Below are 18,424 nucleotides of genomic sequence, written 5' to 3'. Positions count from 1 at the left end.
GATCGTTTGTTTGTTTGTGTGCTGGTGTGATCGCGTTGATTGTGATTGTTTGTTTGTTTGATAATTTGTTTGATCGATTGTATGCGTGACTTTTGATTGTTCCGGTGTTACACGAGATTCCCAATACGCTTTGACTAGCGCAAAGCAACGCAGAGGCATGAGGACAACGACAAAATGATATTTTAGCTCCAATTCCATATCTGAAACGCACGAGTCATCGTTGCCACACGGACAGGAAGGTGCGGTGCAACTTTGCCGACTGTTCACTAGACTTTCCACTCTAAACAGAGGGTCCGAGCAGACAATCTCAGCATGAGATATAATGTACCGTTTGCCCGTGTATCTTAGCTCAAAACATATCCACCAGAGGTAATGGCACGGGCGTAGATGCCCGGCGGGGCTATCGACAGGGATCGTCCTTCTGGATGAGGCGGACATCCTTTCGACCAATGCTCAATCATGAGAAGAAATGTGATCCGGCGCTTTGCCCGAATCGAGCCATTGGTGTTTCTTGGTGTGCAATACTGTAGATTATCACAGACTATTGATGAGATCTGACAATACAGTGTTAGTGATCGATCAAATCAGCTGATAGTCTCTTCCCCGTAAAACGGATCAAGGCACTTCTTTGATCTGCCCCGTCTATTATGTATTATACGAACAGATTGGATATTGTTCGCTCTACGCTACTCGAACTCATATAAATCCCATCTCATGTAGCGCTCCACCTACTTCAAGCCTCAAATTGTCATCTTCACTCCTCTCACCAAAAAGGGACAAACAATACCTTGATAGAATCCAGCTCGATATGAGTTCAGAACCTCTCGAACAAGCTGCAAAGGAGGTGATGGAGTATGATCGTACTTTGAATCTAGGTGTTTTCATCGTATCGTGAGTTCTTCCTTGCCTGGTCAATGCAAGAGATAGGAGCTGACGTGTAAGCCCTACCCTCGGCAGTTTCGGAGCAGACGCTCTGCTATGCGGAGTCATGATTGTCCAGATGATCAATTACTGGACTTGGTCAGAGGGTGATAGAATGTTCAATAAAGCTATAGTCGTGAGTGACCGTGACTACCTCTCAACCAACCAGGCCAATGGCCAATGGCCAATGGCAAATCTCAGAATGAGTAGCTGACACCGATTGCACACGCTCCGTCCAAAATACATAGATGATAACGACCACAACAAGCTTCGCACTTACTCTCTACATCGTAGTCCTGATGTTCAAGTTATTTGTCGTTGACTTTGAAACTTACGCTCCCTTCATATCACCGACGAGCCGTGAGTCGTTTGCACCCTGAGCTAACAGCTGCGACGCACTGACACTCTTGTTATAGTGCTGTTATACATGAGCATACTCGATCTCATACCCGCAATTACCACCCAGCTTTTCTTCACGGAAAGAGCGTACAAACTATGTAATCGCTCCAAAGCCCTTATTGGAGCTATCGGTCTTTGCATGTGCGTGTTTTCTTTTCTCTCTCGGCACCACGTCCTTACGACTACACTGTGACTGACTCAAATCAACAATGCAAATCATTAGGTTAACGACGATCGTCGGGGCTTTTGGTCTGTCACTTTCCAGAGAAGCAGTAAGAGCAGGTTATTCTCAAGTAAGTCTAATTTGTTGGCTACTTTAGAAAATGGGTTCTGATCCTCGCTGATCTGCTATACTAATATATAGGCAACGCCAAAGAAAATATTCATGTACCTCTGGTTATGCAGTTCACTTGCTGCGGACCTGTTGATCACTTCGTCCATCATGTCAAGAGTAAGACTGGTTGGAAAGAAACTGATGTCATTATTGGAAAATTGATCAAGTGAGCTGCGAGATAAGCTGTAACCCTGTTCTGTTAGCGGGTGCTGACCATGCGATCTGATCTCATTGGCAGGATCATGGCGGAGACTCAGTCGCCTCCTACGTTGCTGTCAGTGATGGGAAGAAGGATTAAGTTACCTTGGCCAATATGAAAAAGCTGACGAGATGATATTATCCACCTGAATACAATGGCATCAACAGGATCATCTACTTCTTCATCGTCACTTTTGGAATCCCAAAGACATACATTGACATCTTTGCCTTGTAAGCGATATTCCTTCTCATCCGGACCGTACGTTTCCCGTCAGGCGACAGCTGAGCCTGATGCCTGTAACTACACAGATTGCTTCAATCCAAGTTCTATACTTATGGTCTACTAGCTTCCTTGAACAGTCGATATTCCCTGCGACGAGCGTTGCAGAACGATTCCTCATCTCATGGACGGGTGAGCTTGACTTTTGACTTTTTGCCTAAGAAAAGCATGCGCTTCCGTATAACATACTGTACTGAGATCGATGTATGTTTGCAGACACCCAAGAACTGACCAGTCGTGCACGTTCGGAACGACACATTCATCCAGGTGAGGGGCTCTGCTGGTATCCAAGATGAGCAGCTGATGGATTGTGACGGGCCAGCAGAACGGCGATCCCGCGACCGGCAATGCCAATCCACAACTTCATTGCCCAACATTCACCCACTCGCCCCAGCGATTTGTCACCAAAGACCCGCTGGGCCTAGGTGTGGACGACGACTCGATCGAGCTCAAGGATAAATCTCCGCATAGATTCACTCGAGGGAATCCGAATGAGGGTCATAAGATGGATTATATCGATAATGCCAGTAAGACCGGGCTGACTCATAACGCGGTGTAAGGTAGTAAAATGGCTGTAATTCAAACCTGGATGAACTGCACCTTCGTGTTTAATCTGCCTCTGTCCATTCCATGTCATGTCATCTTCCAAGTGTTCGTTCCTTTTGAGTGTGAGCTCCCGTCTCAAGTGTTCGTGTAGATGTCTGGTTCATGCATGCATAAGTTGTTGAATCGTGAGGTGCTACCGCACTTCGACAAATCAATTGTTGTACAGTACTGCTCTCCAAGTCGCGTCGGAATGTCCGATCCAAGTATGAATCGAGATATGTAGGCTGCTTGTGCTAATTCATTCCCAAGTCGTTTGCATATATGTCATCTGACGAGACCATGCATAGCATTCTCGTTTTACACTGCATCACTACATCCATTCATGGTACTTCACAGCATTCCGTCACTGACTTGGTGCCAAGCTCGGTCGGTGACCGAGATGACGTCATGCAGATCACTTAGCTGATAAGATTTGTCCGTTCTCTGCACAGTCGTTCGAAGACACATATACCAGTAACCAAATTGATTGAAATACATCTTGTTCAACCTTCACTTTACCTCACTTCTATCGGTTTGACAATAGGTTTGTAATACCACACATTCACATACAATCAATCACATATCGCACAACTAGATAAGCTAGAAACAACCGAAAATGGCTAGACCACCATCCTGTGAGTTCGTGATCCCCTTTTCGCCCTTCCCTTCCCTTCCCTTCTTTTCTGCCTGTTCTACCACCAGCCCTTTCTCTTGTATTTGCAGTATGCTGACTAGTAAGCCTCATAGCCGGTGGAGATGTCCTTCTCTACTTCCTCGCCATCTTCCTCCCACCCGTCCCGGTGTAAGTTTCTCACAAGCTCTCACCACCACCAGCACGTCCCATAACCTCTCACCTGTCCCCCCGATTGCCCAGAGACCTCCCTAATACTGACTGTCCCTATAAAATTCCAATAGATTCATCAAATCCGGTTGTGGTGCAGACACCTTGATTAATATATTGCTGTGGATCTTGGGCTGGATACCTGGTGAGTGGATCGAGTTCCGTCGAAGAAGGACCGAGGGAAGCCTATCAAAGGATAGTGGAGATACGGAGGTGGTAGTGGAACCAACCGGAGAATGACAAGGCAACGAGGTATCTAGACATCCCCAGGATAACCCAAGCTTTGTGATAACGGTTGCAAATTTCCGGGGCTTGTTCGCTGCTTGAAATGTGGGACAAACCTGCTGACTGATCATTGGTAATGCCAGGTGTAATTCACGCTTGGTGGGTCATCAGTAGACATGAGCGACCGGCTGGCGCACCCATTGGACGACACTACTAGAGACCGACCACACTTTTGTGAAAGTGAAAGATAATGCATGTGATGTGAAAGGAGGGATTACTGAGGCTGAGGGGAGTTGGGCAGTATCAACAGACTATATGATAATCAGTGAACATCGTCTGCGACGTTCAGTACCATGAGACAGATCCGTGTTGTATATTTTTACGCATTACAATTAGAGATGTGATTGATATATATGTTTGACGAGATGTGCTGTTGAAACGAAACATGTGTGGGGGAGTAGTTCTACATATCAAGGCGAGCAGTATACTCGGCCATCCCGCTTAGCGTCCATTTCTCGCTCATGCTGATTACTAGTTTGAAAACGCAAGAGTATGCTTGACTTATCACGATACATCTCTTGATTATTGATACTTTTTACCGTTGACTACTACACCTACTTGGTCAATCCGCCGTTTTCGTAGCTGGCGGAACCACCCTTCTGACCCTCGGCAGAAGCCTTATCCCTGTTCCCGCCGAACCCATGTTCTGAGCTTACTCCTAATGGGCGGCATCAATATCAGCAATGCTCTACTATACGCGGCGTAGAGGCGGTAGTGAATAGAGACTCACGGTTGTCGGAGCCACCATCTTTCTTCTGACCACCATGTTCGCTTGGCCTGTCAAGTCGCAAACGTCAGCCATACAATCTCAAGTGGTGAGTCAAATTCACAAGAGGCAGACGAGCGACTTACTTGTACACACCAGTATCTTCGCCTGTACCTTCAGTGACCAATCTGGAAGTTCCATCTCCGTCCTCCTCGTACCCTTGTCCTTGAGCACCGTGTTGACCACCACCGTGCTAAGATCGATCAAGCACCATCAGCATCGTCCGGTACACCGCTATCGATATTAGTGATACGAACTCAGAAGACGGTCATGAAGTATTGGAAGTAGACGGGGATGGTAAAAGATTACTCACCTCTTTGAATCGTCGATCAGGAGAACCATCAAGTTTAGTGTGAGTCTCAGCGTTGGCGTGTCCTGGTTCGGTTGACATTGTGTTTGATTGCTTGGTTGTTTGGTTGTTTGGTTGTTTAGTTATTTGGTTATTTGTGATTTGATAGAATAAGAAGGGAAAGATATGGATTCACCAGATAGGTTGATTATATACCTTGCTCCTGCTCATGCTCAGTCTGATGGAGCATTTCGTCATGCCATCTCATCCATCGATCCAATTCAGATCTGGTTATGGATCTGCTTTCACAATCAATTCAGTAAACACCGTGCTTTAGTGAATCAACAGACCCCAGATGACGCCAAATGACGCGCTTGGATTTGAGAACATTAGTTTTTCTGATCATCGTACTTGCTCAATTTACGTGATAACGCCAATAGATCGCGTTTGTTTACTTGATGTACACGTATCGAGGTATGTATGGATGGTCGTGATCGATGATGTCCAGACAAACAGGTTGGATCGGATCGACGATTTGATGACGAACCAACGCAGACGATCAGATCAAGTTAGATATCGATCGTACCTCTTGTGTGATTATCCGAATTACATAAAGCGGTCCGTGCGGTCATGTCCGGTTGTTGGTACCAGATGGATGGCCGTTCAATCTTCAATGATGTCAGGAGCTACCATGCATTTGGATATGCACGCAAGAAGGCTATGTATGTGGTTGAGAGGGATCCAGGCCTCGTAGTGGAAGTACAAGCATTGAGATATAAGTACATTCATGTCACATTCAACCTATCTACATCCCAGTTTGATAAATCCCTGACAAGCCACAGAGCGAGAGAGCATCGACCATCAGACCATATTTGTCTGTTTGTTTGTTTGTTATGTATATATATTTGATGAAAGTGAAAAATAAATAACAAATAACATGAAACCATCGAAATAACAGTAAAAAGCAAGCAAAGCGGTCCAACGATGAACATTGTAGTTGGTGAGAAACGCGGAGAATCGGACGGAAGACGAAGTTGTTTGGGTGAGATGTGGGAATACCAACAGCTTGATCTTTCCGAAAATGTTTGGTGAGGACAAGCAGAGCTCTCGTTCATGTACTTGTTCCTTCGTTGTTTTAGGGTTGTGTTTGGCCTTTCTCCTTGTTTTTCCGGTTGTGTTTGTTTGAGGGTGTTGTTAAAAGGGAAAGTAAAGGAAGAAAGCAGGTAACGAAGCGAGGAGAGGATAATGATATTACAAAATAAGCATGAAAACAAGTGACGGAATTCCTAAAATTATAGCAAACAAAGATAAGGTCTGATAGTCGAGCTCTCTCCTCCTTCCCCCTAAAATCCATATTCCTATACAAACGCTTCGGGAGGTATAGACCCCTTGATCTCCTCGAAATTCTTCAAAGCAGCTTCGAAGTTCCATCCATTCTGTTCCAAGCACATCGTAGAGAACTGAGCGTTCATCCTTGTTTGCTGTGACATTTGAGCAATGAGAGCATCGTTACCCGTTGCTGCGCCGTTGACAGGTGCAGTGGCAGGTAGTGAGGGAGGTTGAATGGTTACTCCGTGGGTTGCCAATGACCGGTTACGCTCGTCGAAAGCGAATGTACCGAGGTATGAGTGGACGGTCATCGTGTCGGAAAGAGCGATCGCGGGCCATCCTGCGTTGGCAGCGCTAATTCATGCGTTCAAGTCAGTAAGGTGTTGGATTCACTTGGATTCGCTCATCACAGTGGGACAACTTACAGTGAGCCTGGCGGAGCAGGTGAAAGAATGAACGTCCTGGAAAATGATCGATACGTTCCTGATGGCACTGCAAGCGGATTTGCGTGTCAGCTGGTGTGAGTCACAGATAATGACGATAGGAACTTACTTTCTTCGAATTCTCCTTGGATCATCAAGCACAACTTGGTATTTTCTCCTTCCCCGTCCAGTACCCAAGTGTCAAAGCACCATCGTTCAGGATCGGATAAAGGATGTTTCGTCCTTGGAACCACCTTATTCCACCACCTCAGCAGCCGTTCGGCATCAGCAGGATTATGGAGACTGTCCATCCTAGCTCTGATAGTGGTGATTCCCCTGAAGAAATTTCGACTAGGTAGATTGGTCCAAGCTTCGAACGAAACAGGTTGAGGTCGATTGGCTCGAGTCTTCTGTGCTTCTACCTGGTAGGCGGATCGGGAAGGTAAAGTATTGGCGGAGATGGATATGAGAGCGTTGGGCGCGTATCCAGGGATGAGTGCATTACGATCGTTATCGAATAAGGTAAAGTATCTAGCATATCGAGTTTAGCAACTTCCGATGAGCATCGACCGAGGCGGCCAACTTACTTCGCACAGAACTGCATTGCAGCTTCTTTTACTCCTTCTTCACTAAAGCCCCCTTGCACATCGCATGGGAACGCGAATGGCTTGGCGACAAAAGCCGCTTTCTGCTCATCGGTCAGTCGAACCTTGGGCTTCCTGTCAATAGGCAGGATGATACGCTCGAGTTCTACGCCATCCAGAATTCGGAGACCAGGGAATCGGCGTAAGATATCACTGCATAGTATATTAGCACGTATGCGATCGCTATACGGGTATTTACTCACTGCTTGTATATGTTTGGACCATCAGGCTGTTGGAGCATTCTTTCTCTGAAGAAGCAATCGTTCAATTTGATTTCCACCAGACTCTTCAAACTTCCAGCACCGGAAGTAGCTTTACCCTTCTTCTCACCGGCCGCTCGAAGATTGTCGAGTTCACCGATATTCTTGATAGGATTACCGCTCAAGTCGAGAGCTCGAATGTCGGGAAGCGTAAGAGGAAGTTTTGAGAGTTGAGCGAGGTGTTCGAGATTGTTATTGGCTAGACTGAGGGTGAGGACAGTAATTCCAGCACCCTGAAGAATCGTAAGCATTTGTTTGAACCTTTGAAAATATCGCTTGAAGTACCTTTTGGACCACACCTTCGATTATCCTCCAGAAGACCGTACCGGCGTTGGGTGGCGCATTGGGATGACCCGGTGGCAAGATACCATTTTCTTTGAGCCATGGGTCATTTGGTAAATTCTATTGAGATCCGTCAGCATTCGCAGTCTAAACCGATACATGCGACATGTGAACCATCACTTACCGACATATCAAGCACGCCGTCTGCTATCACCCGCTTTCTGATCCACTCCTTCATCTCTTCACCGTGAAGCTTCTTGGTGAGTTCAGATTTGGAATGTTCCCTTTCGGCTTTGCCAGAAATCGTTTGCAGCTGTTTTACGATAGGTGGTGTTCCGGTTGGATTCCTGGCATTGTTACTACCTCGGGTAGGCCTTCCACCTCGGCTGTTGTTGTTGTTACTGTTTGATGTACCAGGAGCCATCCGCGAGGCTAATGATCCAGGCTTCTGATATGGTTTGTTATTTGCATTGTTTGATGGGTGATGTCGACCGGTCTGTCGGTGCACATGTCGAAAATGAGTTTGTCGATGATTGAAACGGAGGGGTGATGGTGTATCCGGAAGATAAGGTATATTGGTGATGATATTGGGCGGTCGTTGGCGAAATCGAGTATGGTGGTGGGTAGCAGTTCGAACAGTTGAGGAGAAACGATCATCCGGAATGGTGAGCATGTTACTAGATCCAAATTCAACGGCGGAAAAGGCTCGAGGGCTCATCTTATCGATAGTAATCCCCTCTCTTTGAGACCAGAAATGAAATACAAATAAGAAGAGATAAACAACCGAGGTCGTAACAGAGATGTCGGTTTGAGGACTTTTTGGTCTTAGAAACCAGATGACCGGGCTGCCCACGAAGGAAGACCATACAAAGGTTGTCATACCACCAGTAATGAAGGGAGAGTCTCCCATAACGAGATTGGCACGACAAGCGTGCAAGGATGTGTAATCCTTTCACGTATCTCTACAATCATCTGGTCTAAATAATCAAAAGTCGACATATACAATCTTGATGATGAACTTGAGCGTTGACGAGGGAAGAGCGATACCGAGATGAGACCGGGTGGCGAGTAGCTACTGCAGCGCCGGCGACACACTACATGTATATCTTCTTCTCGTCGTAGCTTCGTATGCAATGTAGATTCCCCTAAAAAGCAAAGCGGTTCCTTCCCCCCAGACTACCCCTCGAGCCTTGTATAGGATGATATGTTATTACTTACCTGATCAAGCGGACCTCCGGATCTAGCGCCTCTCCTTCCCCCTCGTCCCACTCTCCCACCATTGTTGGTCCCATCAAGCTCCATCCCTTGTTCTCTGGTAATTCCAGCACCCCTCAGAGCGGAAGAAATACCCCGAGTAGATGGAGCACCGCCATTGGCTGAACCTCTGATGGACACTGATGTAGATGACGATGGCGCGTTGTCTTGTGAGTTGGTACTGTAGTTGGCCAGAGCCTGTTGGAATGCGGCCATGGTGTGAATGCTGTGTGATGGGGATAAGCGGGAGAAGGTAGATTCTTGCTCAGCTGCGGGGTCTGTTGATTGCTTTGCGATTTGACCTTGCTAGAGCACGATGAGGTTTGTCGCCTGTGAATATCTTGTTGGATGTAAGGCAGATGGTATAATGTCTTTGATAAGTTGATAAGAGTGTGAGAATGAGAAGAAAGTGAAGAAGGAGAAACAAAGAACAGTTGACTTTAGGTTGAGACTGTATTTGAGAATGCTCATCTCGGATCCGGATATATATGTAAGTGGGTGGCAAGTTTTCTAAAGTGGTGCCTAATTCACCCTTCTTTCGCCAATGTGCCTAAAAGCCAGAAACACCGCTGCCACGCGCACCTAATTCCCTATGCCTTCCCTTCGCTCGTTCAAGCTGCTCCTTTATTTCGAGATGCAAGATGCTATGCTCATCCCAGTCAATTAATCTCAAAAACATCTTTGTTTGCACTATCTTGTCTCACCTCACTTATCATCGAAATGCCAGCAGCAGTAAGCTCAAAACCCAACGGCGACCTGACCAACGGGCATGGTCCCGTGAAAAGCTCATCGGCAAAATCCAGAGGAGCGTTGAAGAGGTTAAAGGCAAAACAAAAAGCAGCAGCAGGAATAACGAAGACTCCCAATGGACGTGATTCAGCTTCTGCCAGTGAACCACCAACAGATACAGAGAGTGATGTTGAGGTGAGTCCAGCTAAACACTTCCTCCCTTTTAGACGAGAAATGGGTGATTGAGAAGCTGAAGCTGAAGCTGAATAATGGATTTCAACAGTCCGTCACTTCAACAAGTACAGCGGCAACCTCGATAGATATCAATATAGATACCTCCGATCCAGCCTATTCAGCATTCTCATCCATATTAGCACGGTTCCAAGGGCAGGAAGGTGGAGATGCGTTGGAAGCTGGGCAGGATGCTGGACCAGCAAAGGGAGAGGTATATTATTCGGATGATGAGGATGACGATGAGGATGATGTGAAGAAGGCTGCGCAGAGGGCGGCGGACCAGGAAGGTCTGACAAGGAGGGAAAGGAGGAAGGCTGCGGTAAGCTATCTCTGCGTCCTCCCCCTTGGGTGAAAAGGATCATGTAGCTGATAGATTGTTGGGACCATTTGATTCCCAGAAATTGACCGTAGCGGAGTTGAAGCAGTTGGTAGATCGACCTGAAGTGGTGGAATGGTTTGATTGTGATGCTCGAGATCCGAGAACTTTGGTCAACCTCAAATCGTACAGGAAGTGAGCTGTCTATCTTTCACGTCTGTAATTGAGGAAGAACATACAGCTAACTGAGTTTCCCTTCGAATTAGCACTGTACCTGTACCAGCTCATTGGAACGCTAAGAGGGATTACCTAGCTGGAAAGAGGGGTATAGAGAAACCACCTTATCTACTTCCTCGTGAGTACTCTCTTCCCCTTTTCGCTAGTGTCGGATTTCATGACCAGTGGACTAATGGGGGTCAACATTTAGCATGGATCGCCGAGACTGGTATTGGTGAACAGAGAGATGCCATCAAAGCCAAAGAAGCCGAACAAACATTGCGACAAAAGACAAGAGAAAGAGTACAACCTAAGATGGGTAAAATCGATATTGATTATCAGAAGTTGCATGATGCTTTCTTCAAGTTCCAGACGAAACCTAGTATGAGCAGATTTGGTGAAGCGTGAGTAGCGTAGCCCATTTTTCTCTTCTTGTCTCTAATGCGCTCAGGCTAGACGGAAGGAAAGGGATAATAGCTGATTGCGTGTGTGGTGATCAATAGATACTACGAAGGGAAAGAACTCGAAACTGATCTACGAACCAAGAAACCTGGAGAACTTTCCGACGAATTGATAGAAGCTCTATCTATACCACCTCTGGCACCACCGCCATGGTTAATAGCGATGCAGAGATTCGGTCCTCCACCAAGTTATCCCAATTTGAGAATTAGGGGATTGAATGCTCCCATTCCTCCTGGGTAAGTCAGCTGCTTGGTTGGAATTGTTTGCCATAGTGTCTAGCTGATTGTGTATGGGATCATAGCGCTCAGTGGGGTTTCCATCCTGGTGGATGGGGTAAGCCACCGATGGACGATTTCAACAGACCATTGTATGGTGATGTGTTTGGTGTGATGCAGGGAGCGGAGATAGCGGTGAGCTAGCCCTTGCCCGGAACGGCTATGTTCAGCTGACAGTATTGTCTCCAGAACCAAGATCAGATTGATAGGACGTTATGGGGCGAAATCGAGCAGATGGACGAAGGTGAGCAGTACTTCCCTCCTGTAAATTATATATCAGTCCAAATGCTGACCATTCTCATAGAATCCGAAGAAGAAGAATCCGACGAAGAGGAAGAAGCAGACGAAGAAGAACCCGCGCCCGTACGATCAGGTAACGCCCCAGCAGATGGCCTGGAAACACCTTCAGGTCTGGCCACTCCATCAGGATACAATTCCGTCGTATCTACTGTTCCTGGTGGATTGGAGACACCCGATTTCGTTGATCTTAGGAAAAACACCAGAGCAGAGAGTGAAGATGTACCTTCTGGACCTAGGGAATTGTATCAGGTCATTCCTGAACGGGAAACTTCCAGTAGGGGATTTATGGGTTCATCTACTGCATACGATATTTCCAATGTTGGTAGACCTGGTGGGCCCGCTGTGCTTGGTGCGGAGGATTCGGGTAGGAAGGTGAGTCGAGCTCACCCTCTGGTCGTATATGAAGCTAGTGTATAGAGGTATAGTACTGATTTATGTTTGTCCATCAGCGCAAAGCAGGCGACGTGGAAATCTCCATATCAGAGGACGAGGATCTCACGCAAGAGCAGCTCAAGGCGAAATACGAAGCATCCAGATCACAGGGCCAGAAGGTATATGTACCCGGTGCTGATGCTGATAGAAGTGGGTTCGAGGATGTCATGTCTGGTGAGATGAAGAAGAGAGCGAGGAAGGACGATAAGAAGGGTAAAGAGAAGGCTGAGAAGTTCAAGTTTTAGTGTTTACTTCTGAGGTAAAGGTGTATTGTAGATATTTGAGGGGTAGGCTGAGGGGTTATATGCATGTTGTCATGCATCTTCATGAGCTTGAGTTTTGGATTGATCGTCTCGTTATTTTCATAATTGAGCAATACGAGTACCAGTCATGTTAGAACACCCAAGTGGAGGTTTTCCAGAGTGGAGGCGAGGTGTCTTGTTGTCGAGCAATTCGAGATTCCAAGACGACCCTTTCAACCTGTTGAGTATGTTATGAGCATTGGTCAGCGAAGAAGCGACGACGTAGCAGCAATAGCATACGATGGACCACTTAAATCGAATATAAGGACTGTGCCAACCTCCAATCTCGAATCATCCAACATGTCAGACTACAAAGCAGCCAAAGAAGCTTTCGTATCTGATAACCCAGGTTCATCGATATACACCATCCTGGCCGTAAGCCTAGTAGCTTGGGTGAGTGCGGTACACCATAACTATAGTGTCTCATCTAACTGAACTGAATCCAAGATAAGATAGAACTCATAGCTGATACCTTTGTCCCTGTCCTACATTAGATCTCTTACGCACTCTACGCAACCCTCTACCCACGTATCAAACCCTCCTTCATATCCGACTACCTCACCTCTTCCCTCCCCCTCCTCCTGGGCGTGACCCTTTTCGCCACAATCCCAATAACATACAACATCTTCCTACTCACCCTCTCATCCGTCGTCTATCTCCTATCTCCCAAATCCCGCCGACGCCAAATAGGGAATACAAGTAAAGACCAATCAAAGGGCTCATGGTTGGAGGAGTCAGACTCAGACGAGGAAATTGCCGAACCTACCTCAACGACCACCTCAGCTCAAAATACACCTATCAAACTTCCCTCTCAGGTTGCTCTATCCTCCGCACACGAGTACTCTGCCTCACCCAGCCCTTCGATCCTATCCAATTCTTCCAATCCCACTTCACCCTCGAACCTCTCGGTGGACGATCCATTCACCAGTGTCGGGGTGAACAAGCGGAGATTAAGTCCCCAACCCAGTCCAGATAATATAACGGTCAATATCTTACCTACCCCGCCGACGGCAGAGAGTGACTCCTTACCCGGCTCATCCACTTATCCCACCAAAGATAGATCTAGAACGAGAAACGTTTCTACACCCAGTACCATCCGATTAGGGAAGGGCGATGGGGAAGGGCAGAAGAAAAGGAGGTTACCGTTCCTCAGTGTGTACAGGGCACATATGATGATCATGACTGTTCATTGTATACTGGCTGTGGACTTTCAGGTCTTTCCGAGATGGTTAGGCAAATGTGAGGATTTCGGTACGAGCTTGGTAAGTCTGCCTACTCATACTCACTCTAATCAGCTCAGCTTCACTACGCCGAACCCGATTCATGCAAGGGCTTATAGCGTAGCTGACCCTTGATGAATACGGTAGATGGACGTAGGCGTAGGCTCATTCGTATTTTCCCTCGGCCTCATATCCCTCAAATCGCTCAATCCCGAGATCCCCTCATCCTCAATCAATCCACCAAGCTCACCAGGTCTTACTCTTCGTAAAGACACCGCACATACCCTTCCTAAAGACCTGCTCAAAGCACTCAGGAAGTCGCTCCCCACCTTGATATTGGGATTCATAAGGCTGGTAATGGTCAAGGGAGTGGAATATCCAGAACACGTAACGGAGTATGGCGTACATTGGAATTTCTTCTTTACGATTGGTTTATTACCTGTTTTCGGGGTATTGGTTAGACCATTACGGAGGAGGGTGAGTTGGAGATTATTGGGTATAGGGATCAGTCTAGGTGAGTTGGCTCAATCGTACTCCCACCCGACCCACATAATACACAGTAACACTAATAACTGTTTTCAGTCCAACAGGCGATCCTCACCAGATACGGACTACAATCTTACCTCCTCTCCCCCTCGCGAGAAGGTATAATGGGACAGAACAAAGAGGGTCTATCCTCCCTTCCTGGGTACATCGCCATCTACCTACTGGGTTTATCTATAGGCGAAAATATATCGAAACTTGAGGTTTCTACCCCTCCCACCAAGGGAGTGACCGACTCGCATGTGCATGAGGATGAGCAGAGCAAGAGACAATACGAGAAGAGAAGGACGGAGTTGATCCTGCAATTGTTCGGGCATAGCGTAGTTTACTGGGGTACATTAGGGGGGTGGTCGTGGGTTAATGGGGATGGTGATGCACGTGTTTCAAGGAGGTTTGTGAGTTGTCTCTATACATTCGTTCTCCCTAATTTACTCATTTGAAAGACAACCGCATCATTCCCTATACATAAAAACTCCTCTCAACGATAAATAGTCTTCCTCATAGCTGGTTAGACTAACGCTCTGAACTTGACCCCAGGCAAACACACCCTACGTCCTCTTCATAGCATCATACAACACCCTCTTCCTCTTAGGCTACCTACTTCTCGAATCGACGTTCCCAGATATCCCCACCCCCGCTCTACTAGAATCAATCAACAGGAATGGCCTGGTGGTCTTTCTGGTGGCTAATTTGGGGACGGGATTGGTGAATGTCTGTATGGATAGTATGTATGCTGGGAGGGTGGTTAGTATGGGGGTGTTGGGGATGTATAGTCTGGGGGTATGTGGGGTTGCGTGGGCGATTAGGGGGAGGAGGATCGGGATTTAGTATATGACAATAGTAGAGTACAGGGAATGAATGTGCTGCCTTCCACTTTGCTACATATGTCATACTTTGACACTTATACTGTTTGGGCCTCGACTCTGCTAGGTATGGTTGGATGAACCATGAGATACATTGATATTGATATGGAGTATACATGGTATGATATGAAATTACTGATTTATGATTACAACCCTACACTGTTTTTGCGTGTTTATATTATACGTTTATGCCTATGATATCTCAATACAATCTCATTCAACGATAACGATATGGCGATACGTAAATCGATCACTCGAACAAGACAAACTTTACTTCCAAACACAATACAGACAAGATGATCAAACAGAAGACAAGATTCGAGGGGAAGGATGTTTCGTGCCATTCGAGACCTGAGACCTAAGACCTGGTACCTAGAATACCAGCATAACTGATCTTCTGCCCATTTCCCTTTGTAGCTATAGCCTGAGCATCCCCATCTTTGATGATAGAATCGTCCACATCGTCCAATTCCAATTCACCCAGAATGATAATATCATGCTCGTCCTCATCGACTCTCTCACCCTCCTCTCGAGTCAAAGAGGGGACGTGCTCCCAATCTTCATCGTCTTCTTCCTCAGCCTCAGGGTCAAGCGAGGAAGAAGGCCGGGGTAATAGTCCAGGAGTGATCGGTGTATTCTCCAATGGCGTTGAGGCGTCTTGGACATGCGTTGGAATGGATTTGGAGATGGTCAATAACGATTTCTTGTCCTGGATTGCTGGGGCGTCGTCGGGTAAAGTGAGGATAGTGGGGTTGGGGATGAAGTCGAATCCTAGTGTCGTGGCTGTAGTGGCTAATACGATATAAACAAAATCAGTATTGACTATTGATCCAAATCCACCCCATCATATAATCTTCAGATAGGATATACATATAACAGAGGAGCAGTAGAAACCACTCACCCCTCTTCTCCCGTTTACCCCTTCCATCATCAATCAATTCCCTCAACCCTACTTCCATCTTCCCCTCTCCCCTTTCTTCCATCTCCCTGTCCTTGGACTTGGACTTGGTATCGACCATCTTTACTCCTTTGGCAGTGCCGGTCAGATGGAGGGGAACAGACTTGGGGCCCAACTCATTGAGCAAGGCAATCTCCGCTCTCCATTCGAGCGACGAGGAGCAGGAGGTGATTCCTGATTTACGGGGTACGGAGGAACCGGGTTTCATCCCTTGTCTATGGTGGGAGTGGCGGGGGTGATGTACGGGAATGGGTCGGGGTGGGATTGGCATGGTGCTGGTTGAGCGGTGTCGGATGGAGTGCGGCTCGAAGAGTTGTAAGATGGATATGATGAGTTGGCTGGTATAGATTGATATCTAGATGGGTGAGACTTGACCTGCAAGTGTTGAGTGGATTGATGGGTAAGAAGAGGTATCGCAATGAGAATAGAAGACGGTGTACACGTGTACTGGTGGGGTATAGATGGTGAGTGGGGGATATGAGTACTGATGATTGATTGTTGTGATGATTGATGTGTAATTGATTGACGTGACGTGAGAAAGGAACGGAAGCAGCAACGTGGGATGATAAGGGAGAGTGGGGACCGAGTGGTGTGGACAAGAGATAAGAGATTTGAATTGGATTGGGGGTGTCTCTGTTAGATCTGATTCGTATTGATTTCAATGAGAGTGAATGGGAAATACGAGTGACAAGGTATGGTATGGTATGGGACGTGTCGCTGGTGATATGGATACATGGACTACCATTGTATGCACTGCTCTTATATGCACTGCTCTGTCCTTATCAAGTGCTTGTGCTCATACGGTGGCAAACGTTGTTGACACAATTGTCAATAATCAACATGACCGGAATGACGTACTCAGCATATCGCTCCCTTGACGCGTCTCCATCTCAATGGGGTAAATAGCGGACCGGATCAAAAGAGTGATCTTCATCCGGTATTTTTGCAGTGTTATCGCGTAAGATCACGTGAACAACAGAGGAGAGGAGGAATGCTTCGTAACTATAGGCTTATGACGGGGGATGTACAGTATTGACAAGGTATTCGTGTGTTACTCAGACACGATTCAAGGGAGATATGCATCTATACATCTATCGATCTACCTAGGATGCAATCCGAACTCCCTTTACCGATGTACATATCAACTTCCTCTGCATTTATCGTCCCTTTGCGATTCTACAGCCGCCTCTCACATCTTTGTCCGTGTATGTTATATGAACACAATGCTAGAGCGAACTTCTCACCCTACTGACCATCCTTTAATCGCCGTATATGCTCATTCACGTACGACCTACTTTCCAGCTCGGCCAAGGGTATATATTTAGCACCTCTAATTTGACCTAGGCAGTTCTGTGGACAAACAAGACACATCAGCATATGCCATACCGACAGAAGGACTAGTGGCTCAGATCCCAGAACCCAGCTTATTATATCTCTGCTCCAGCAAGGGATTCATCTAAAATGAAGCCAGACACGGAATCTCACTCACCTCTGACCCACAAGCACATTCAAATCCCTGAGCCATATCCCACTCCGTACTAGGATAGAAGAACGTGATTCCTTCGCCCTTCTTCAGCCCTTTCGAGGTGGTCCGCACTTCCCATTGGTCAGGGTGGTTGGGGATCAGGTGAATTTCGGCGGTAGGTGAGCAGGAGTGGTTCACTGGGTGAGAGGAATAACGAATCAGCTTCAGTATGTGAATCACATGAAAGAGCCAGAGAGCCCGAAGGAATGGCTCTTTAGAGGGGAGCTGACTCACTGAATAGTAGATCCGAATTTAGCTCCAGATGATCTCTCTGGCCACTCCCGAACTGTACAGACGAATATGCTTTCTCAGGTGCCAGCGATATGTTGGTAAGTTTCGTTATCCGTTCGTTGGGCTCGAAGTCCTGCACAAAATACAAAATACAAAACACAAAAGGCAAAGGATACGTTAGCATGCGATACAGAGCGAAGGCCTTTTCATGATAGGTAGTCGAACAGAGATGACACCTACCCGAACAGCTACCAATCTACTTGAGTATTCCTCCTCATTACCCAATGACGGTGTGAACTCCACCTTGAACAGTTCCGGATGAGTAGGGCGGTAAGTCTTCCCTCCGTGGGTGTTCGAGTAGGTAGGTTTGGTCCATGCTTGAGGTGGGTTGAGGGGGAGGGGGGAAAGAGCTGTAGGCATTGTGAGGTTGTACGAGGTAGAGTTTATTGTTCCACAGAGAGGGAAGTAGTGCGAGTAGAAGGATTTAAATTGGGATATGTGCGATACGAGTACGGTTTGAATGCAATTGAGCTGGTCTTTGTCTTTGTCTTTGTCACGTTAATGAATGGATGGATGAAATGGGTCTCCGACATGCACCCATCTCATTCGCTTATGAGTAACACCCCTCTCCTTCCTTTGTCAACCCCTCCTTTCGGATCGATGGGTGTCTTAACCGGGATAGCCGGTATAGAATAAGAGGGGTTTTATGGTTGATTGATCCAAATGAAT

The 18,424-nt window shown here is 46.8% G+C and overlaps 8 protein-coding genes across 8 annotated transcripts; 4 read left to right on the top strand and 4 right to left on the bottom strand.

Moving 5' to 3' along the window:
• Window positions 1–808: 808 nt before the first annotated feature.
• I302_108125 (uncharacterized protein) lies at window positions 809–2,363 on the top strand (the record flags this gene model as incomplete). Its single annotated transcript, XM_065870605.1, has 10 exons — window positions 809–891; window positions 958–1,057; window positions 1,170–1,281; window positions 1,338–1,461; window positions 1,544–1,613; window positions 1,726–1,820; window positions 1,893–1,928; window positions 2,021–2,083; window positions 2,162–2,264; window positions 2,349–2,363. The coding sequence occupies 10 exons, from the start codon at window positions 809–811 to the stop codon at window positions 2,361–2,363; spliced, it is 801 nt and encodes a 266-aa protein (XP_065726677.1).
• Window positions 2,364–3,333: 970 nt separating this feature from the next.
• Window positions 3,334–4,000, top strand: I302_108124 (uncharacterized protein; the record flags this gene model as incomplete). The annotated part of the gene is made up of 4 exons (XM_019194104.1): window positions 3,334–3,352; window positions 3,465–3,519; window positions 3,633–3,703; window positions 3,927–4,000. 4 exons carry the CDS (start codon window positions 3,334–3,336, stop codon window positions 3,998–4,000), a joined length of 219 nt encoding a protein of 72 aa, XP_019044227.1.
• Window positions 4,001–4,397: 397 nt separating this feature from the next.
• Window positions 4,398–5,000, bottom strand: I302_108123 (uncharacterized protein; the record flags this gene model as incomplete). Its single annotated transcript, XM_019194105.1, has 4 exons — window positions 4,398–4,501; window positions 4,574–4,620; window positions 4,696–4,802; window positions 4,923–5,000. 4 exons carry the CDS (start codon window positions 4,998–5,000, stop codon window positions 4,398–4,400), a joined length of 336 nt encoding a protein of 111 aa, XP_019044228.1.
• Window positions 5,001–6,256: 1,256 nt separating this feature from the next.
• On the bottom strand, window positions 6,257–9,305 carry I302_108122 (uncharacterized protein; the record flags this gene model as incomplete). Its single annotated transcript, XM_019194106.2, has 8 exons — window positions 6,257–6,581; window positions 6,653–6,719; window positions 6,780–7,180; window positions 7,237–7,446; window positions 7,497–7,786; window positions 7,839–7,955; window positions 8,020–8,331; window positions 9,054–9,305. 8 exons carry the CDS (start codon window positions 9,303–9,305, stop codon window positions 6,257–6,259), a joined length of 1,974 nt encoding a protein of 657 aa, XP_019044229.2.
• Window positions 9,306–9,809: 504 nt separating this feature from the next.
• On the top strand, window positions 9,810–12,298 carry I302_108121 (uncharacterized protein; the record flags this gene model as incomplete). Its single annotated transcript, XM_019194108.1, has 10 exons — window positions 9,810–10,013; window positions 10,102–10,371; window positions 10,451–10,563; window positions 10,635–10,723; window positions 10,796–10,988; window positions 11,088–11,282; window positions 11,348–11,456; window positions 11,511–11,565; window positions 11,626–11,993; window positions 12,071–12,298. 10 exons carry the CDS (start codon window positions 9,810–9,812, stop codon window positions 12,296–12,298), a joined length of 1,824 nt encoding a protein of 607 aa, XP_019044231.1.
• Window positions 12,299–12,655: 357 nt separating this feature from the next.
• I302_108120 (uncharacterized protein) lies at window positions 12,656–14,946 on the top strand (the record flags this gene model as incomplete). Its single annotated transcript, XM_065870604.1, has 5 exons — window positions 12,656–12,748; window positions 12,850–13,617; window positions 13,723–14,089; window positions 14,158–14,513; window positions 14,656–14,946. 5 exons carry the CDS (start codon window positions 12,656–12,658, stop codon window positions 14,944–14,946), a joined length of 1,875 nt encoding a protein of 624 aa, XP_065726676.1.
• Window positions 14,947–15,339: 393 nt separating this feature from the next.
• I302_108119 (uncharacterized protein) lies at window positions 15,340–16,210 on the bottom strand (the record flags this gene model as incomplete). Its single annotated transcript, XM_019194110.1, has 2 exons — window positions 15,340–15,773; window positions 15,883–16,210. The coding sequence occupies 2 exons, from the start codon at window positions 16,208–16,210 to the stop codon at window positions 15,340–15,342; spliced, it is 762 nt and encodes a 253-aa protein (XP_019044233.1).
• Window positions 16,211–17,184: 974 nt separating this feature from the next.
• On the bottom strand, window positions 17,185–18,115 carry I302_108118 (uncharacterized protein; the record flags this gene model as incomplete). The annotated part of the gene is made up of 4 exons (XM_019194111.1): window positions 17,185–17,289; window positions 17,429–17,601; window positions 17,699–17,828; window positions 17,936–18,115. The coding sequence occupies 4 exons, from the start codon at window positions 18,113–18,115 to the stop codon at window positions 17,185–17,187; spliced, it is 588 nt and encodes a 195-aa protein (XP_019044234.1).
• Window positions 18,116–18,424: the final 309 nt, after the last annotated feature.

Source organism: Kwoniella bestiolae, chromosome 7, assembly GCF_000512585.2.
Source record: "Kwoniella bestiolae CBS 10118 chromosome 7, complete sequence".
Classification (NCBI taxonomy): domain Eukaryota; kingdom Fungi; phylum Basidiomycota; class Tremellomycetes; order Tremellales; family Cryptococcaceae; genus Kwoniella; species Kwoniella bestiolae.
Note: the sequence above shows the minus strand (reverse complement) of the source record. Positions and strands in the feature narration are given on the sequence as shown.